This window comes from Phyllostomus hastatus, unplaced genomic scaffold (genome assembly GCF_019186645.2).
Source record: "Phyllostomus hastatus isolate PE091 unplaced genomic scaffold, TTU_PhHast_1.1 phas_contig_210, whole genome shotgun sequence".
NCBI lineage: Eukaryota > Metazoa > Chordata > Mammalia > Chiroptera > Phyllostomidae > Phyllostomus > Phyllostomus hastatus.
The window spans coordinates 14,415,992-14,432,041 of NW_025333737.1; the positions used below are offsets into that span (position 1 = coordinate 14,415,992).

The following is a 16,050-nucleotide window of genomic DNA, read 5'->3' on the forward strand; positions in this document are numbered from 1 at the left end:
ACCAGAACAAGAAGAAAGCTAGTTTTATAGGTAGAAGGGGTATCCTTCCTTACTTCTGGTCTCTCCTGGCCGACTGCCTATTACATACATTAAGACCACTGTGAATACACCAGAATGAAGTTTGAATGCTTTGTCAAACATCTCAAATATCTCAAATATTTTTAAGTAGATTATTATTTCAAGTACTTATGTGCTTTCCCTATTGGATTTTCACTCTTTGTTGTGCATTTTTCTTCTTAGAGCAGGCTCAAACATTTAGTTTCATTTGCCACATGTAAAATACCAACGTATTATGTGGTAGCATCTGTGCAAAAGGAAACATTTAAAAAATTGAATAGACCAGTAGTTCTCAAACTTTTCAGCCCCAGGTTCCCTTTACACTTAACAAAAATGAATTTTCTCTTATGTGGGCTATATCTATTGATATTTACTGTATTAAAACAGAAAAAAACTTAAATGTATTAATTCACATCTTTACAAATCTCTTTAATGTCTGACAAAAGAAAAGGGTTCCGACTTGAAACAAATTGTTGTGATATGTGCTACTAGCCCATGAAGAAAATCTGGCTTTGCAAAGACATGATGTTGGGGGGGAAAAAAGCATTTATTAACAGACTTTTCAAATTCTTGTGGCTTTTTACTCTTCTTCGATACTATTACTAAAACCTGACAAGAGGTCATTTCTTAAAGGTTATTTTTATTGTGTAATCTGAAACCATATCATGAACTTTTCAAATTTCATTACATTATAACCCATGGGTCTATCATGCATTTTGAATGGAGTCTTTATTCATGCATGATTTTACAACATCATGCACTGGCCACTTGAAAATACTGGTTTACTGAGGTAGTAGGCAGATCATTCAAATGGAGAAATTTCATTTTATATTTTTTAAAAACCAGAGTTATTACCACCAATGTATTACAACAAACTTTAAATATTAGAAAGCTGCCAAGCTCACTGTGGTGAATATGTTTCTCAAGTTCTAATTTTTGGTTGAAAGCTTAAATTTCTATCTTTGTTAATAAACACTCTCATTTGTTTTAAGTGTCATTTTTTCAAGTGAAAACAATGTTCCATGGAAAAAACAGCTACTTCAACTCACAACTCAAACACCTAAGTGCTTTGTTAGTACTTCCCATTTTGTGACACAGAATAAAGACGTGTAACATAAGAATCAAGATTTAATAAATAATAATTTTTACTATTTCAAATACATTATTAAGTGACTGGCTTTTTTTCCCCCTTAAAACTGTGATGGTCTGGCAGGAAAGAATATATTGACTAGAACAGTTGGTACTAGTGTCTTGATTCGTGCTAAGGTCTTAGCAGTTTTACCTGCCATTGCTTTCAGCCACTGATGCAAATGCTGACCCAGAAAACAAAAGGCAAAAGTCACAGCATTATTATGAAAAGTTTTTTGACTTTGCAGAATCTATCAGGAGTCCTTGGACCGCACTTAAAGATCCACTGTTCTAGGTCTAGTATCATTAGGATATGCAAGAGCTAGTCTGACATTTAATCTCGATGAGATACTGATTCTTTTTTTCAAGTGGGTATTCTAATGTCCTTATTTCCTTTTCCTAATTTAAGGAACCTGTAATTCCTGGTATCCTTTGAAAGAACAGTCTCTTATCTGCTGCAGATCTGATAAAAATCGTAAAGGTTTACAGCAATTAAAAAAGTGCAGGCCTAAGGGCTCATTTTGAAAGCAAGATGGTATAACTGATAGTGTGGAAAAGAAGAACAATTGCTTGAAAAAAAAATTCTTCACATAAAATTAAATGTGAACAGGCAATTCAGCTGCACTTTAAACAACATGAGCTGTAAAGCCTGCATCCCTCAGTCACTTTTTGACTCAATCACTTAGCAGGTCTGACAAGATCCCAAAGAACAAATACTCTCATGATGTAAGAAGTGTAAGTCAGGAGTAATCAGTCATTGAGAACACCTAAATATTAATGCTGAAGCAATTGTATCAGCTTCAAACTAGAATCAAATTGAGCAAGAAACACCATACCTCTGAATGATCAATGGGAGGAAGAGGATCAATGATTTTTTTGGAAGGAGCAATTGGATTTCCATCACTATCATATTCCAAATTATCTTCCTCTTCCTCTTGAACCACACCAGCAGTTGGGTTCTCTGCCATGTACCGAAAATAAGCTTCCTGCAGGAAAGCACAAGAACATAATCATACCAAGTACAACTAGGAACATTTCTGCTCCTGTAATTAGTGTACACAGTGTACCAGATGACTGCAGTTTACATACCTACCAAGTAAGACAAGACTTTTACTAGTAATGATTCCTTTAACAATAGCAGTACTCGGAGGGACAATCAGAAGAAATGAGTGAGACAGTTAGTACTATGAAATGATTTAACTTGTTTAACAAAAGACAAATCTGTTCCACATCTTTCCTGGGGTGGAGTGTCTACCTACCCTGCCCAGAGCTGTGGAACACATGCTGTGGCTTTACCAATCCAAGTTTAGAAGCTGACACTGATTAGAAGAGTCACAAACCTGGAAAGGGCTACTGCTCACTTTCGTTCCTTTCTCACCATCCCATACTGAACAACGATGAAAAAAATACTAAAGGACAGTCATTAATGTTCCATCTTGAAATACAAAAATCACAAACAGAACCCCTAGAAAGAGGCAGAGGTCAGATGCTGCTAAAGGGCATCAGCAGATCACACACTACTCTACTTCTTGATTTATGAGAATAACATTAATTTGGATTAAAAAAATCAAGCTGAATGCAGCTATTTGTTTTTGATGTCACAGTTGATCGAAAGTTCCATCTTCAACATGGAGGAAAGCCATGTGAATCTTTATATTACCAACTGGTCACACATGTAGAAAAGGAGCAAGTCAAATGACATTCCCTGCTGAATGTCAGGAATGGCCATTTCAGTGAAGGCAAGCTCTAGCTTGTCCTCAGTACAGACTTTGTGGGATAAAAATAAAAGATAGAAATACTGCATAGGAACTCACTTGGTCATCTTCCTCTTCAATGTCATCTCGAATACCCCTGGAAAAACAAGCGGAGAAACAAACTTCCCTGCAAATGTTCCACATACCCAGCTCCATACTTATAGCAGATTAGTGTTGAATTCCATACAGCACAGGAACTCTCAACACTAATAATAACAAAGCAGCAATAAGCACACTGTAAACTATCCATCCATCATATATGCGTAGTTTCACTCTACATGCTGCAGTTTGCATTTCTTCTAAAAGGGGTGATATGGTACCCCTAGAAACATCAATTACTAACATGGGTGTAAGGAGTAAAAAGTTCTGAAGACATATACCCAAGGATCCTAGCCTTATGAACCCCACGTAACAAACAATGCAGTTGTGAAAAGCATTTTGTATTTTTTAAAAATTCTGCTTGTTATATGCTAAAAAGAAAGCCACAATTTTCTTAATGTCCCCCAGTTTCTAGCTCCGGGGTAACTGCATTCAGCTAGAATCTATGGGGACAGAGAGAAAACTAAATCAACTCTTGGTAAATCTGAAACTACAACTCCTAAACAATTCACATAGAGGAGGGGATAAATGTCACCTGCTGTACCTCTCAGGAGCTATTGAAAATATGGTTGCTTAGTTTGCACAACCATCTCTTTCTGATCAAACTTCCTGCCTAACCTAGAGTACTTGCTATTCCTAATGCCAGCCTCACCACCAGTATAAGGCAACTGAAAGAGGATGCAACACAGAGTAAGAAGCAAAAAGAGGGCTGAACCTCCCTATGGCACAGGAACCTTGGGGGCGGGCCTAAAGCACTGATTACCAAGCAGAGGGAAAAGTCCAATCATGCCTACTTGTGCCTGGTAGCAAAAGCTTTAAGAGGAGTGTATTCAGCAAGGGATAGAGAATTCTCTTTCCCAGAAAATAGTGTGTTTCAAGTTCTGACTGACTGCTCAAGCATGGTGTCACTCCTTAAATAAATTTTACTATTTACTAATAATATAATTTTTAAATGACAATCATCATTATTTCTCATAATCAATCCTATAGGGATAAACCTATTTATATTAATTATGGAACAAAACCCAGAACAATGAACCCAAACTTAAGTAATTATGCTTTAACTTCCACTGTAATTCATTCTTGAGTTAAAAAAACTTACACACCACCAAATACCATTCTACCAAAAATGGTTTTTAATTACTGCAAATTTAAAGACTTTTGTCATCTCTATTATCTGCAATATGTTCAAGATACAAGGATAACTTCATGTCAAAAATTTATGTATTTTAATTTTCCCTCTATAAACTTTGGAAGATAGTATGTTATATAATATTTTACTTCTATATAACCTTTGTGAGGGAGAAAACAACTTACTTTACGTTTTTTCTTTCCTTGTCCTTTTCTTCAAGCCTCTTCATGTCTCTAGCTGCCTGATCCTAATGAAACAAAAGGCATGGAATCATATCACCTAAAAAGGAAATTTCTTTACAAAGAATTTTTAGATTTGAACAAGGACCATAATACTTTTAGCTATGCATCTTGACAACTGCATTTTTAGTTTTTCAAATACCCAAATGTTCTAAAAACTTGGCCATATGTGGACTGTACAACTTTTATTTGCAATCTATTACGTGCATAGAAAAATAAAAAAAAATGCCTGGTTACTTTTTCTTAAATTGATAATAATCGTGACTATAAAGGACCTTAAATTCAGGCAAATCAGATTTTCTCAAAGTGCAGCTTAAGACCATTTGTGTAACATTACCATTGGGGATAGCAAAAAGGGCAGATTTCTGGACCTGACTCTGGAAAGGCTGTTATCAACTGGGGCAATTTTGTTCCCATGGACACCTGGCGATGTCTGGAGACATTTCTGACTGTCACAAACGGGAAGGAGGGGAGCGGGCGGGGAGAACGAAGCAGAGATTCTTACTAGTATCTAGTGGGCCAAGGTCGCATATGCTGCTGAACATCCGACAATGCACAGAATAGTCCCCACAGCAAGGAATTATTGAGCCCCAATAGTCCTGAAGTTGAAAACCCTGCTCTAAACCTACTAAACAGAATCTTTGGGGGTAGAGTTAACTGCATGTAATTTTTCCATAGGCATTCTTATACAAAACAAACTAGTAATCCCTGATTTAAATCACTGTATTTTTTGGACTATAAGACACACCTAAGTTTTAGAAGAAAATAGGAAAAAAATTTTGAAGCAAAAAAATGTGGTAAAATATTTAATAACATAAATAACATAATATTTCACCAATGTAAATGTAAACAGAATTCAACAGCAGCATTAACCACCATTATTCCTCCCAAGGGGCGGGGGGGGACGTCTTATAGTCTGAAAAACGCGGCAACTCTTTGTTTTATGTGTGTAAAAACCAAAGTCAGAAGAATCTTTCCCAAGGTTAAACACATGCTGCAGAGCTGTTTCTTGTTACAAAGCAACATGAAATTTTCTGACTTAGATTTTAAAAAGCAAAACACAGCCCTGGCTGGTGTAGCTCAGTGAATTGAGCGCGGGCTGCGAACCAAAGTATCGCAGGTTCGATTCCCAGTCAGAGCACATGCCTAGGTTGCGGGCCAGGTCCCCAGTGGGGGCCACATGAGAGGCAACCACACATTGATGTTTCTCTCTCTCTCTCTTTCTCCCTCTCTTCCCCTCTCTAAAAATAAATAAATAAAATCTTTTTTAAAAATTAAAAAACAACAACAAAAAACCACACTGTATTAAACCTGACATGGTCAGGCATCCTATCTAATCAAGTAACCCTAATAAAGGGACACAAACCCTTATGAAACATTTCTTAAGCCACACGAATCTTTTTTGGGGGGAACAAAGGTTAAAAATAAATCCTTGTTTTGAGTTTTATCACTAGAAAAGTTTACATATTGAAGATTAGGAATTAATACATACAATACTTCAGCAACAGCTCTCTCTCCAAGATCAGACAATATCCAATATCTCTGTTCTAAAACCAGTAAAACCTCTTCAGATACTGTACCAAAAAAATTCCCGAAGAATGGTATCATTCAAAAAGACTGAACCTCCAAACTGCTTCAACTACTTGACATGCCAAGCAAGAGAATATGGGCCATTCTTGGATACTCCTACTCAGAAAGGGCGGTGGCAGGTTGCCCTACCAAAATCAAATCTAAATTTAAACCTAGAAAATGAGCTGATTTTTCTTCTAATTCATCACTAGAGATAACTCAAGAAATAATGAGAAACACAGCCCTTTGAGAAATGTCTGTATCTCAAGAAAATGAAAAATATATATACATATGTAAAAAGATATCTCAACATGACAGTCTTATTTACTGCCTTTACTTCTAAAGAGAACCATTTAACATATTTACTAAATCATCACCATGGTGCAAAGCACATGTATATTGTGAAGAGTTCTGGTAAGTGTTATGGCATAAAAATATGCAGTGTTATGAGAACTCAGATACAAAATGATACCCCAGAAAGAATATGGGCTTTGGAGTTGAATCCTGGCTCTGCTAACCTATTGGGTGTATATTCTTCAGCAAGTAATTTGAGTTGTTCTAAATTAAGGTAGGAAATTCAAATACCTAATGGGTGTCAATCACAATGAATGAAGTGAGCCAGGATAAGAAAAGGTGTATTCTTTTGACAGACATGCTTTGCTTGTACTTTAGTAAGCAGGAATATTCTTCTAAAGCATGTTCTAATTTTTCTTGTATAACATAGCCCTGAGTCTTCTATTTTTTGATATTTGACAGGAGGTCCAAGCCTAGGAAAGTATTTCTCCACTGTAAGAAAACCACAGTGCAAGTGTGATAATAAGAAGACAACAGGGATTGGCAGAACTGTGGTGAACCAGAAAAAGCATGCCTTGTCTACAGAAAGCAGTCATTTGCTCAGCAATGGCTTGCTTTTTCCATGTAAGAATGCAGGCTTAGTATTACCAAATCTTCCACTTTTTGAGAGTCTAAACTTTTAGACAAAATCTCCTGATCTTAAATATGTCAGTTCACATTTTTAAAAAGCAATGTCTAGGCCAACCAAGAACACATCCATATTGGGTTCCTTCTTTCCCTCCTTCCTTAGAGAAATGAACGGAAGACTTCAAGTAACAAGTAAGTGAGTAATCTGGAAGGACTCTATTTCATAAACAATGAAGTGACAGTTTTGAACATAAGAAATATGCTTTAGTGTTAGTCTAATTACTCTCTAGCTATATACCACATAAGTGAGAGAGCAAAGGGCCTAATGCAGAGAGAATTTAGACCAGGCAAGAGTTAATAAGGGAATAAAGAAGGATGAACACAGCAAAAACAGAAGGAACAGATGCAAGAGAAATGTAAAGATCGACAGAACCTGGCAAATGAGTTAAGGTAGCATGATGTACTAGAAAGAGCTAGGCTATCAGCACTAACAAGCAAGTAAGTCCCAGCTCTGCCACACAGTACCGATCTGATCTGGTGCAAAGGGACTCGAATTATCTTAGGGTTGTTTTCTTACTAGTTATGTAATTACATTTACATATTTTCTTTCTGCCTATTCCCCCATGTTATCCTGAGGGTTAAATGAACTAAGTGATGAACATGTTTGATCATCAGTTAAAAAGAAAATGAGAGGGACAGGTAACAAAAGTTAAAGCCAAGGTGACTATGTGAATATTGGTGCCATTAAAAGACGTAAAAAGAAAAAGACAATGGATTGGTTTCAAGGTGCCAGGAGCACATACCCATATACAAATGGCCAACATGCTTCTAGAAAAGCAGAGCTGAAACCAAGGAGAGACTAAAGACATGAACTGTTCATATAGAAGTTAAGTTGTAGAAGTGGATGAGGTCCCTAAGGAATGTATAGAGTGAATATAGCAAATCAGTAGAGAATGGGAGAATTATATTTGAAAAACTAGAAGAGAATCACAAGAACAGACAACAGTCACATAGATATGTAATGCTATTTTTGGTACAATAATCACACAGTAGCCACATTTTTTGAGTTATCTTAGAGATATAGAAATACTGACAGATGAAATGATTATGTTTACTTTATGAGTCAGATAACAAAAGTTAACGGATAAAGTAGGGTGAAGGGTACACAGGGTTGGGGGCTCATTTTATATTCCACTTTTGCATGCACTTAAATTTTTTAATAACAAATTAGTAAATACGTAGAAAAAAGTCAAAGAGCTGGGAGTAAGGACAAAATTCAAAATCACAAAAGCCTAGTGAGAAGAATTTTAAGAAAAGGGGCCACAAGTTTCAATTACTACGGGGAGGTTATGAGTGTTAATGGTAAGAAATACTAAACATTGAAAGTACAGAATTTGTAATTTTAGCAAGTTCCTTAAATTTAATTGTCTCACATATGTATTTAGTAAATATAAATCAAATGAAATAATGTTCATTCCATTTAAGAATATATCAAGAATTATTAAAATAAAATACACACAAAAATCCTGAGCTATTATGTTCAAGGGTCATGGATCAACTGGAAGTTTATTTAAGAAAAGAGTATGAGAGCAAAATTCTCCCAAAAAGGGCCAGAAAACAAATTCTGAATGAGGACTGAACAGCAGGTTAATTTGGGTTCCTTCTAATTGCTGAGTGTTTTAATAAAACAGAGCTGATACTTGCTTCCACTTCAGCCATGAATGCCTCCAAGGGATCGTCATCACTGTCGGAATCTGCAGGCTTGGAACGGAACTGCTGGCGAGTAGGCGAGTTTTCAGCAGGAATATAAGGTAAATCAACGTTGCTCGAGTCTTCTTCCTCATCTTCAAAATATCTGAAAATTAAGATGCATGACTGGTAAAGTCAATGTTTAGTTTGGCGTGAGTGAATTTTTCATTTAACAGAAATGTTTATTATGATATATGTTACTATTAAGAAATTTAAACTACGTAGATTAAAGACCTCCAGGCTTTGGCTAAAGACTTAATAATTATTACTTAATACAAGCAAAAGTCTAACATTGCCAAAAAGAAAAACAAAAAGTCACAGCAGATTCACTACTTCAACAGTGGCTGTTCAAATTAATTTTCAGCTGTAAAATTTTCAGCACAACAGTGTATCACTGTTGGATAGATACAGCAAATATTAAAGAATGTATGCTATGGAAAAAAATTGCTTTCTTCTTCTTTTTTTTAGATTTTATTTATTTATTAACAGAGGGAAGGCAGGAAGAGAGGGAGAGAAACATCAATGTGTGGTTGCTTCTCACACACCTCCCACCGGGGACCTGGCCTGCAACTCAGGCATGTGCCCTGACTGGGAATTGAATCGGCGACCCTTTGGTTCACAGGCCAGTGCTCAGGCCACTGAGCCACACCAGCCAGGGCAGAAAAAAATTACTTTCATATGAAATATTAAAAACCTATTTATTATTATAATCCTTTAAAATCTTTTAGAGATACATTCATTAGACTAGGTACTCTTCCATCAGAAGTTCTGGGCTATTTTCTGAGAACTAACAGAAAACTTCTAGAATTTAAAGAAAAGTGCTCAATCCCAAACCATTCATCATACTACCTAAGTATTCAGAAAAGACAACTTCAAAGTCTGGAGAGAGTACCACTTTTCCACTAACAAAAATCCCAGAAATGGCTATAGCTCTTTATAAACTAAAACAAAACAAACACATTGTTTAGACCTTATCTCAAAATTAAATAAAACAGTAAAATAACCAAATATTTAATAAATTTAAATACAGTATAATTATAAATAAACAAGTATAAATAAGTAACCGCTGCTTAAAATTTTAAAGCATTTCTTCATTTACAGGAATTTTTTAAAAGCTGTTATGTGCTACACACACACGCATATTCATTTACATAGGTTTCATTTAACTGAACACAGGTTTTCATTTAATAAAAACATGTCCCTGAACTGGTAAACTGCTCTCTAGAATAATGACTCTTGACTTTGTTGAACCTTAAACACCTACTTCTGTATTGAATTCCTGAATGCTATAACAGCTTTTTAAAATGCTGCTGTTTTACTTTAAAAATTCTTGATATTGAGGAGCTATTTTTTAATAAAAAAAAAAAATCTCTAGCAGTGTCACAACCAGGTAGAAATTATTAACAGCAAGAAATTCTTCAGATTTAGCAAAGACAGAAATTATACAGGAATTAGAATTCAAACCTTCAAATCCCATCTTTCTATAATAACCACCTTATTAGACAAAGTTAAAAGAGATAATTGCTAAATATGTTTCTTGAGAACTGTGGGCAAAAATCTGAAATTTTTCTACCAATTAATTTTTCTACCATTTTTCTATTAATATCTTACAACATAATAGTTTTAAGGACTTGGGTGTTGAGGCAAGCTGTGTCTCTACCAGTTCTGACAACTGCCTGTGTTTACAAAACAATTTATAGTGTCAATAGAAGACTTGAGTAAAGACCACCAAAAATCTCTTCAGTCATATTTAGGTCTCAATGACTTCAAATCCTTTTTGGAACAAATAAAAGGATAAGTAAGCACACAAGTATTATATTTCTTACAAGTAAGTAAAGGTGACAATATATCTTATTAGCAACAATGTAATTCAGTGAGATAGCCAATTTAAGAAGTTATATTATTGTTCAGGAAATAAAGTGTTTCTTTGCCTCAATTTCTGCTGATAGAATGAATTATCTCAAAGCCCAATCTTTGCTAAATTATCAGGAATTACCACTTACGCATTTTCTTCATCAAAATTGGCTCGTTTAGATCCAATTTTGTAGAAAGAAGGGAGCTGTGGTGGAGCAGACTTTCCAAATCCGGAAGAAGAACTGGTTGCCCCAAAGGCACTGTGGGACTGTTGTGGGAGTTTGGGTTCCTCCTTCTTTCCAGCACTAATGGCAAAACCTCCAAAGCCAAACCCCCTCTTCGTGCCAGGGCCACCTTTATTCCAATTCATGGTGTCAACAATGGATCTATTAGTGACAAGATACATTAATATCAATTTACTTTATAGACAGCCCATTGATTTTGTCTTTCCCAACCCCTACCTACAATTTCATTTTAAACTTTTGCCTCTCGTTTAAAACTTCATCTTTGTAACTCAGACATGCAATATGCTAATCTCAGCGAAATGGTTACATTCTCTCAAATACTTTATTTTTCACTCTTGCTAGAGAGAGGGGAAGGGAAAGGGGGAACACCAAGGCAAGGCCACAAGAGAGAAAAGCAAAAATCAGTTGCCTCCCACACACATTCCAACTGGAGATAGAATCTGGAACCTAGGTGATGTGCCCTGACCAGGAATCAAACCCATAGCCTTGTGGTTATAGGGCGATGCTTCAAACAACTGAGCCACACGAGCCAGGGCACAAGTTACCTAAGTTTTGTTGAAAAGCAGGAAGCTCATAGAGCAAACAAGAACAAAACTTTAAAATACCTGGTATTTCCTCTCTCAGATATGCAATTTTGCTAATCCCTTTTTGTTTTTTCCTACATTTATGTATATATACACACAATTTAAACACAAAACTAAAACGCTACTGTACATAGTTTCAGTTACTGATTTTTTTCACCTAATGATACACTATGAACATCTTTAAATGTCAATAAATGTACTTCTCCACTGCTTTATGATGTTGTGAAACATACCATACAGCTATATCTTTGTGCATACCCTTAATTATTTCTTTAGGATCAATTTTTAAAATGTGATTGCTTAACCAACGGGACTATGCATTCTAACTTTTAAAAATGTTAATTACTACTGACATTTAGGAAAAATGTGAGTCAAATAGGTTCAGTCAAATAAGAGACTAAAATAAGGTGGATGATTATGATTCAACGTAATAGCATGAGTTACATATACAGAAATAGCCAGAGGGCTGTTAATCAAAATGCTAACTGCAGTTATTTGATTTTTACTTTCTCCTTTGTATTAAAGTTTACCAGTAGTAATAAAAATTTAAATGTTCACAATGGACTCTGAAGCCAATGTGGAAGAGTGTCAAAAACAGCTTTATACTGATACTGTTGAAGGGACAAAGAACAACATGCTCTACTTTGCTGGTCCTGTGACCCTCCCCCATGTATACCTTACAGGTTTTGTTTGAACTATTATGTAGCACTTAGTTCAGTCTGCTTAGTATTCAATTTGATTTATGCCAGGTCAAACTTTGCCCTTGGGCCACCATAGTTCCAGATTGGGACTGTCTTTACTCACTTTGGACTTTCCATAGAAGTTAATGCATGGCTAAAATAATTACTTGATGAGCACCAGTTTGCCTAATCTTAATTAAGATCATCTCCTGCTGTCTTCAGGAATCCTTTAATGGAAATAATTCTAATTCTAACGTAAGTCTAGTGAGATGAGATTCAGTAACAATATTTACAAGCAAGATGTTGTTAGTAACGTGGAACTAGGGAAAGTCACATCCAAGTGAGGTGAGCATTCAGATGCTCAGCAAAAACCCTCTTCCACATTCTTCCAGATCCTGGCCTCAAACCCTCCTGATGCACGTTGCTGATTCTGTCATCCCTTCAATTCAGTAACTCTTCAGTTACTCAAGTAAGGCTGGAAGAAGACTCTCCATTGTGGCACAAAACTACTGTACCATTCTTATCTCCCAGGGTTTCCCCACATGGTTTCTTTGGTAAATGCTCTTCCCCCTACCTGGATTCCCTCCCCACCAAATCTCTCATTACACCTACCTACCAAAGTTCTATCCTTCAAAGCCCATCTCAATACCAACTGCTAGAACTATGACAGGAGTATGATTCCACCAGAGAAGTGCCATCTCCTTCCTCAATCTCCCTTCCTAGTCACAAAACACCCAACATTTAATCCTATTTGTGTCCTTGTTTTAGCTCTCCAACTCCAGGTTATGGGTTTCATGCATGAAGAAACAGGCTTCTCCATTCTGTTTGGAAAACAAAAGAGTATATGTTCATTAATCAAGTTTATTCAATACAGGAGACCCAAGGAGATTTACAAACTGGGCAAACAGAAAAATTAAAGATAGTATAAAGGCCTACTTGGTATGGTTCTAGGCCCTAAAATACTGTGATTTAGTAGGCAATCATAATACCGTAGTAAAATAACACAAATAATGGAGTCAGACGATGTTCAAACTCGAGCTTTGCCACTAACTCAATATAAATCTCAAGGAAGCTCAAGGAAGTAGCTTCTCTGTGCCTCAGTTTCCTCATCTGTAAGATGGTAAGAATATCACCTACTTAACAGCTGGTATGAGAAATTGAGTTCATACACAAAAACACATTTATAACACAGTAAGTACACAATATTTACTAGTAGTCATGTTTATCATTTTTTCTCCAGAAATCAGTTTCTCTATTGGTAACTGGAGAATATCAAGTTATACTTCTCAGATCTCTTTCAACTCAGGGATTCCATACATAAGTGCTAGTGACACTGAGGATGTCAGAGATCACTACCAGCTGACAAATGAGAATAGGCTTCCTAAGGGAGTCAGAACCCATGGGAGGCACAGAAAGATGCAAGCTGGGTAGAGAAGTGTGAAGGAAGACACTGTAGGGAGAAAAGCTAGAAACAGCAAAGGCTAGAAAGTTAGAATAAATGTGGAACATAAAAAAGATAAATTGTCTTGAGTTTATGTTTTGGACAATGGTGGAAAATAAATACAACTGATTATAAAACCACTTTACTTTATCAAAACTTGTGTTTTGGGGAGTAAGAGAAGAGTTCTGGTTACATATGATTAGCATCCACCTAATATGCCTTGAGAACATTTCACACACCATAAACTGGCCAGTTCTTTTAATAAAAATCTGCACAGAACCTAAGAATTTCATCACTTTCTTTTAAAGCCAAATATAAATTCATGCTGGGTTATACTTACTTCAGAAGGATCTTTCCTCTCGGTTAGCTTACAGAAACTAAGAACTAATTATGTGAATAGTACCAAGTTGATAAAACCAAAATAAAAACTGTACTCCTCCATGAATCAAACTAAGTTTTAACAATACAATCTAAGTCAGATCTTAACACTCCTCTGCCCAAACCCTCAGATGGTTCCCATCTCAAGCAACGCGAAAGTGAAAAAGCCTCACAACAACCTAAAAGGTCCTGGCTATTCTGCTCCCACCCCCAACTCTTTTTCTTTCTTGACCTTGTATCTCGTAATACTCCCTCTTTTTTTGCTCACAGTGCTGCAAGCACATTGGTTTTCTAATTGTTCCTGTAACAGGTCAGCATTGTCATCTTCCAGGCCTTTTACACTTGCTGTTCCCTTTGCCCTAGAACATTCCTTTCCCTAGACACTGGCTGGGCTCATCATCCCTCACCTGCTTTTAGTCTGCTTAGCTTATCTATACATTTCTTATCTATAAATACATTCCTGACCACTCTATTTCAAAATGCAACCCTTTCTCATGTATCTCTCCAGCTGTATTTTTTCCTAAGGCACTAATAATCTTCTAACATACAGTAGAATTTATATATTTGTTTAATCTCACTGGGAAGTTTCAGGAGGGCAAGATTCAGAGACCTAAAACAGTGCTAGGAAATAGGCACACACTAGTAATCAATGAGAACATTTCTTAAATGAATGAATTGCAAATTAGGCCATATAATGCCCCTTCTAGGTACAGGAAAACACAGCATACTTTTTTCACTGAGAATCTAAAAATTAATTTTGTATGAAACACTTATTGCTCACCACCTACATGCCAGACTGTGCTCGGCTCTTGCAAGTTACAGTGAATAAGAAATAATCTCTGCCTATTAGGAGCACCCGGGTGTTTATACAGGGGGAAGAAATACAGAAACATCGTTACCCCAAAACAAAATGAAACAAAACAAAGCAAAACACAGAGAAGCCAAGGGAAATATTTGGAATCTGAAAGAGGAGCAAAAGAGGAAATGCTTCTTCATTCACTAATGTGACAAGGAAGATATGTATGATTTCCCCCAAACTCTCGATTTGTAAAATTTCTCTCTATATTATTGGTTCGTAAACTTGCATCTCCACGTAAATTATTTACTCACATTAGACAGGCTTTTAGGCAGGCCGCAAAAAAAGTTTGGGTAACGACAGTGATGCTAATCACTATCTGCGGAAGACTGCACGAAGATCACCGACTTTGTCTCTCGTCTTCCGACTTGGCAACTTTTGCCTACAGGTTCCCTCTGACTTGGAGGCTTGCCTCCGCCAACTGCTGCCGGCTAAAGTCAGAATCCTCCTGTGGCTATCCCTACCAAGGAGCTCGGCACCTTGCAAATCCCTTCCGCAGCCAAGAGAGCGGGCGCCGCCTCGGGAAAGCCGCCAAATGGGCCTCCGCAAGAGTATGGGAGAAGCGGGAACCGTGGGAGGGCGACGCGGCTCGCAAGGACCTTTTGGGGCCTCAGCCCCGCACTCCTACCCCTCGCCGGCTCCCTGGGCCTCCGGAGCCCAAGCGCTCCGCTGACTCTTTGTTAAGTGAGGCCGCGGTTCCCCGGCCTCCCCTAGGCCCCGCAGTTGCCTCCAGTGCCACCAAGGGGCCGCAACCCCGCGTCTAGACCCACCTCGCACAAACTTGCTGCAATAGCGGGACCTACTACTTCCTCCGACGCAGGGAGAATGCCACGGCCCGAAGTACGCGCGGACCAGGCCGCGTCCCGCCGCGCTCCTCCCTCTCCGCCCCTTTCACCGCCGCCGCTTCCAGACCCGTTGCCGACTGTGGGGGAGGGGAAAACAAACCTGACATGCGCATTGCAGAGCGCGGGCCGAAGGGCGGGGCCTGGGTCTACGGCTGCCGGAAAGGGCTTCGGGACTTTCTGGTCTTTTTTGCTCCAGAATGCCTCGCAGGCTTCTCACGCTCTTTGAATTGGGCTCTGCCCTTGGTTGAGGAGTGTTCGTGGCCTGTGTAGGAAGTGGGCCTGCAAGTGAAAAAAGAGTAGCAGTGACAGGAAGCCGCGCAATAATTACAAGAAAAGGGATTGGGCAGAAACCGTTTATACATAAAATTGTCGATCCAGTACACTTTGGTCCTTGGCAAATACGACCTGGGCAACATTTCTCCGCGTGCTTCTGGCCACGTGGTTCCATAGAGCATGGCCACCTTTAGCTTCCGGAGCACCGGTTCAGCTCGTTGACAATTTGACTTAATCCTAGCGGAG

The 16,050-nt window shown here is 37.7% G+C and overlaps 1 protein-coding gene across 3 annotated transcripts in view; it reads right to left on the reverse strand.

Annotated features, from left to right (window-relative positions):
* DDX42 (DEAD-box helicase 42) overlaps positions 1–15,784 on the reverse strand; it is a 30,334-nt gene extending 14,550 nt beyond the window's left edge. The window contains exons 1-6 of one of the 3 annotated variants that reach the window (XM_045835729.1): positions 15,632–15,784; positions 10,652–10,888; positions 8,604–8,754; positions 4,356–4,417; positions 3,000–3,036; positions 2,022–2,171 (exon numbers count right to left, since the gene is read on the reverse strand). In XM_045835729.1, the coding sequence (XP_045691685.1) occupies positions 2,022–2,171; positions 3,000–3,036; positions 4,356–4,417; positions 8,604–8,754; positions 10,652–10,872 (621 nt within the window). In that variant the 5' untranslated portion in view covers positions 10,873–10,888; positions 15,632–15,784. Of the gene's footprint in view, positions 1–2,021; positions 2,172–2,999; positions 3,037–4,355; positions 4,418–8,603; positions 8,755–10,651; positions 10,889–15,456; positions 15,604–15,631 lie in introns of those variants that run through there. The other 2 variants (XM_045835728.1, XM_045835730.1) reach the window with 2 other exon arrangements.
* Between the last annotated feature and the right edge of the window lie 266 nt (positions 15,785–16,050).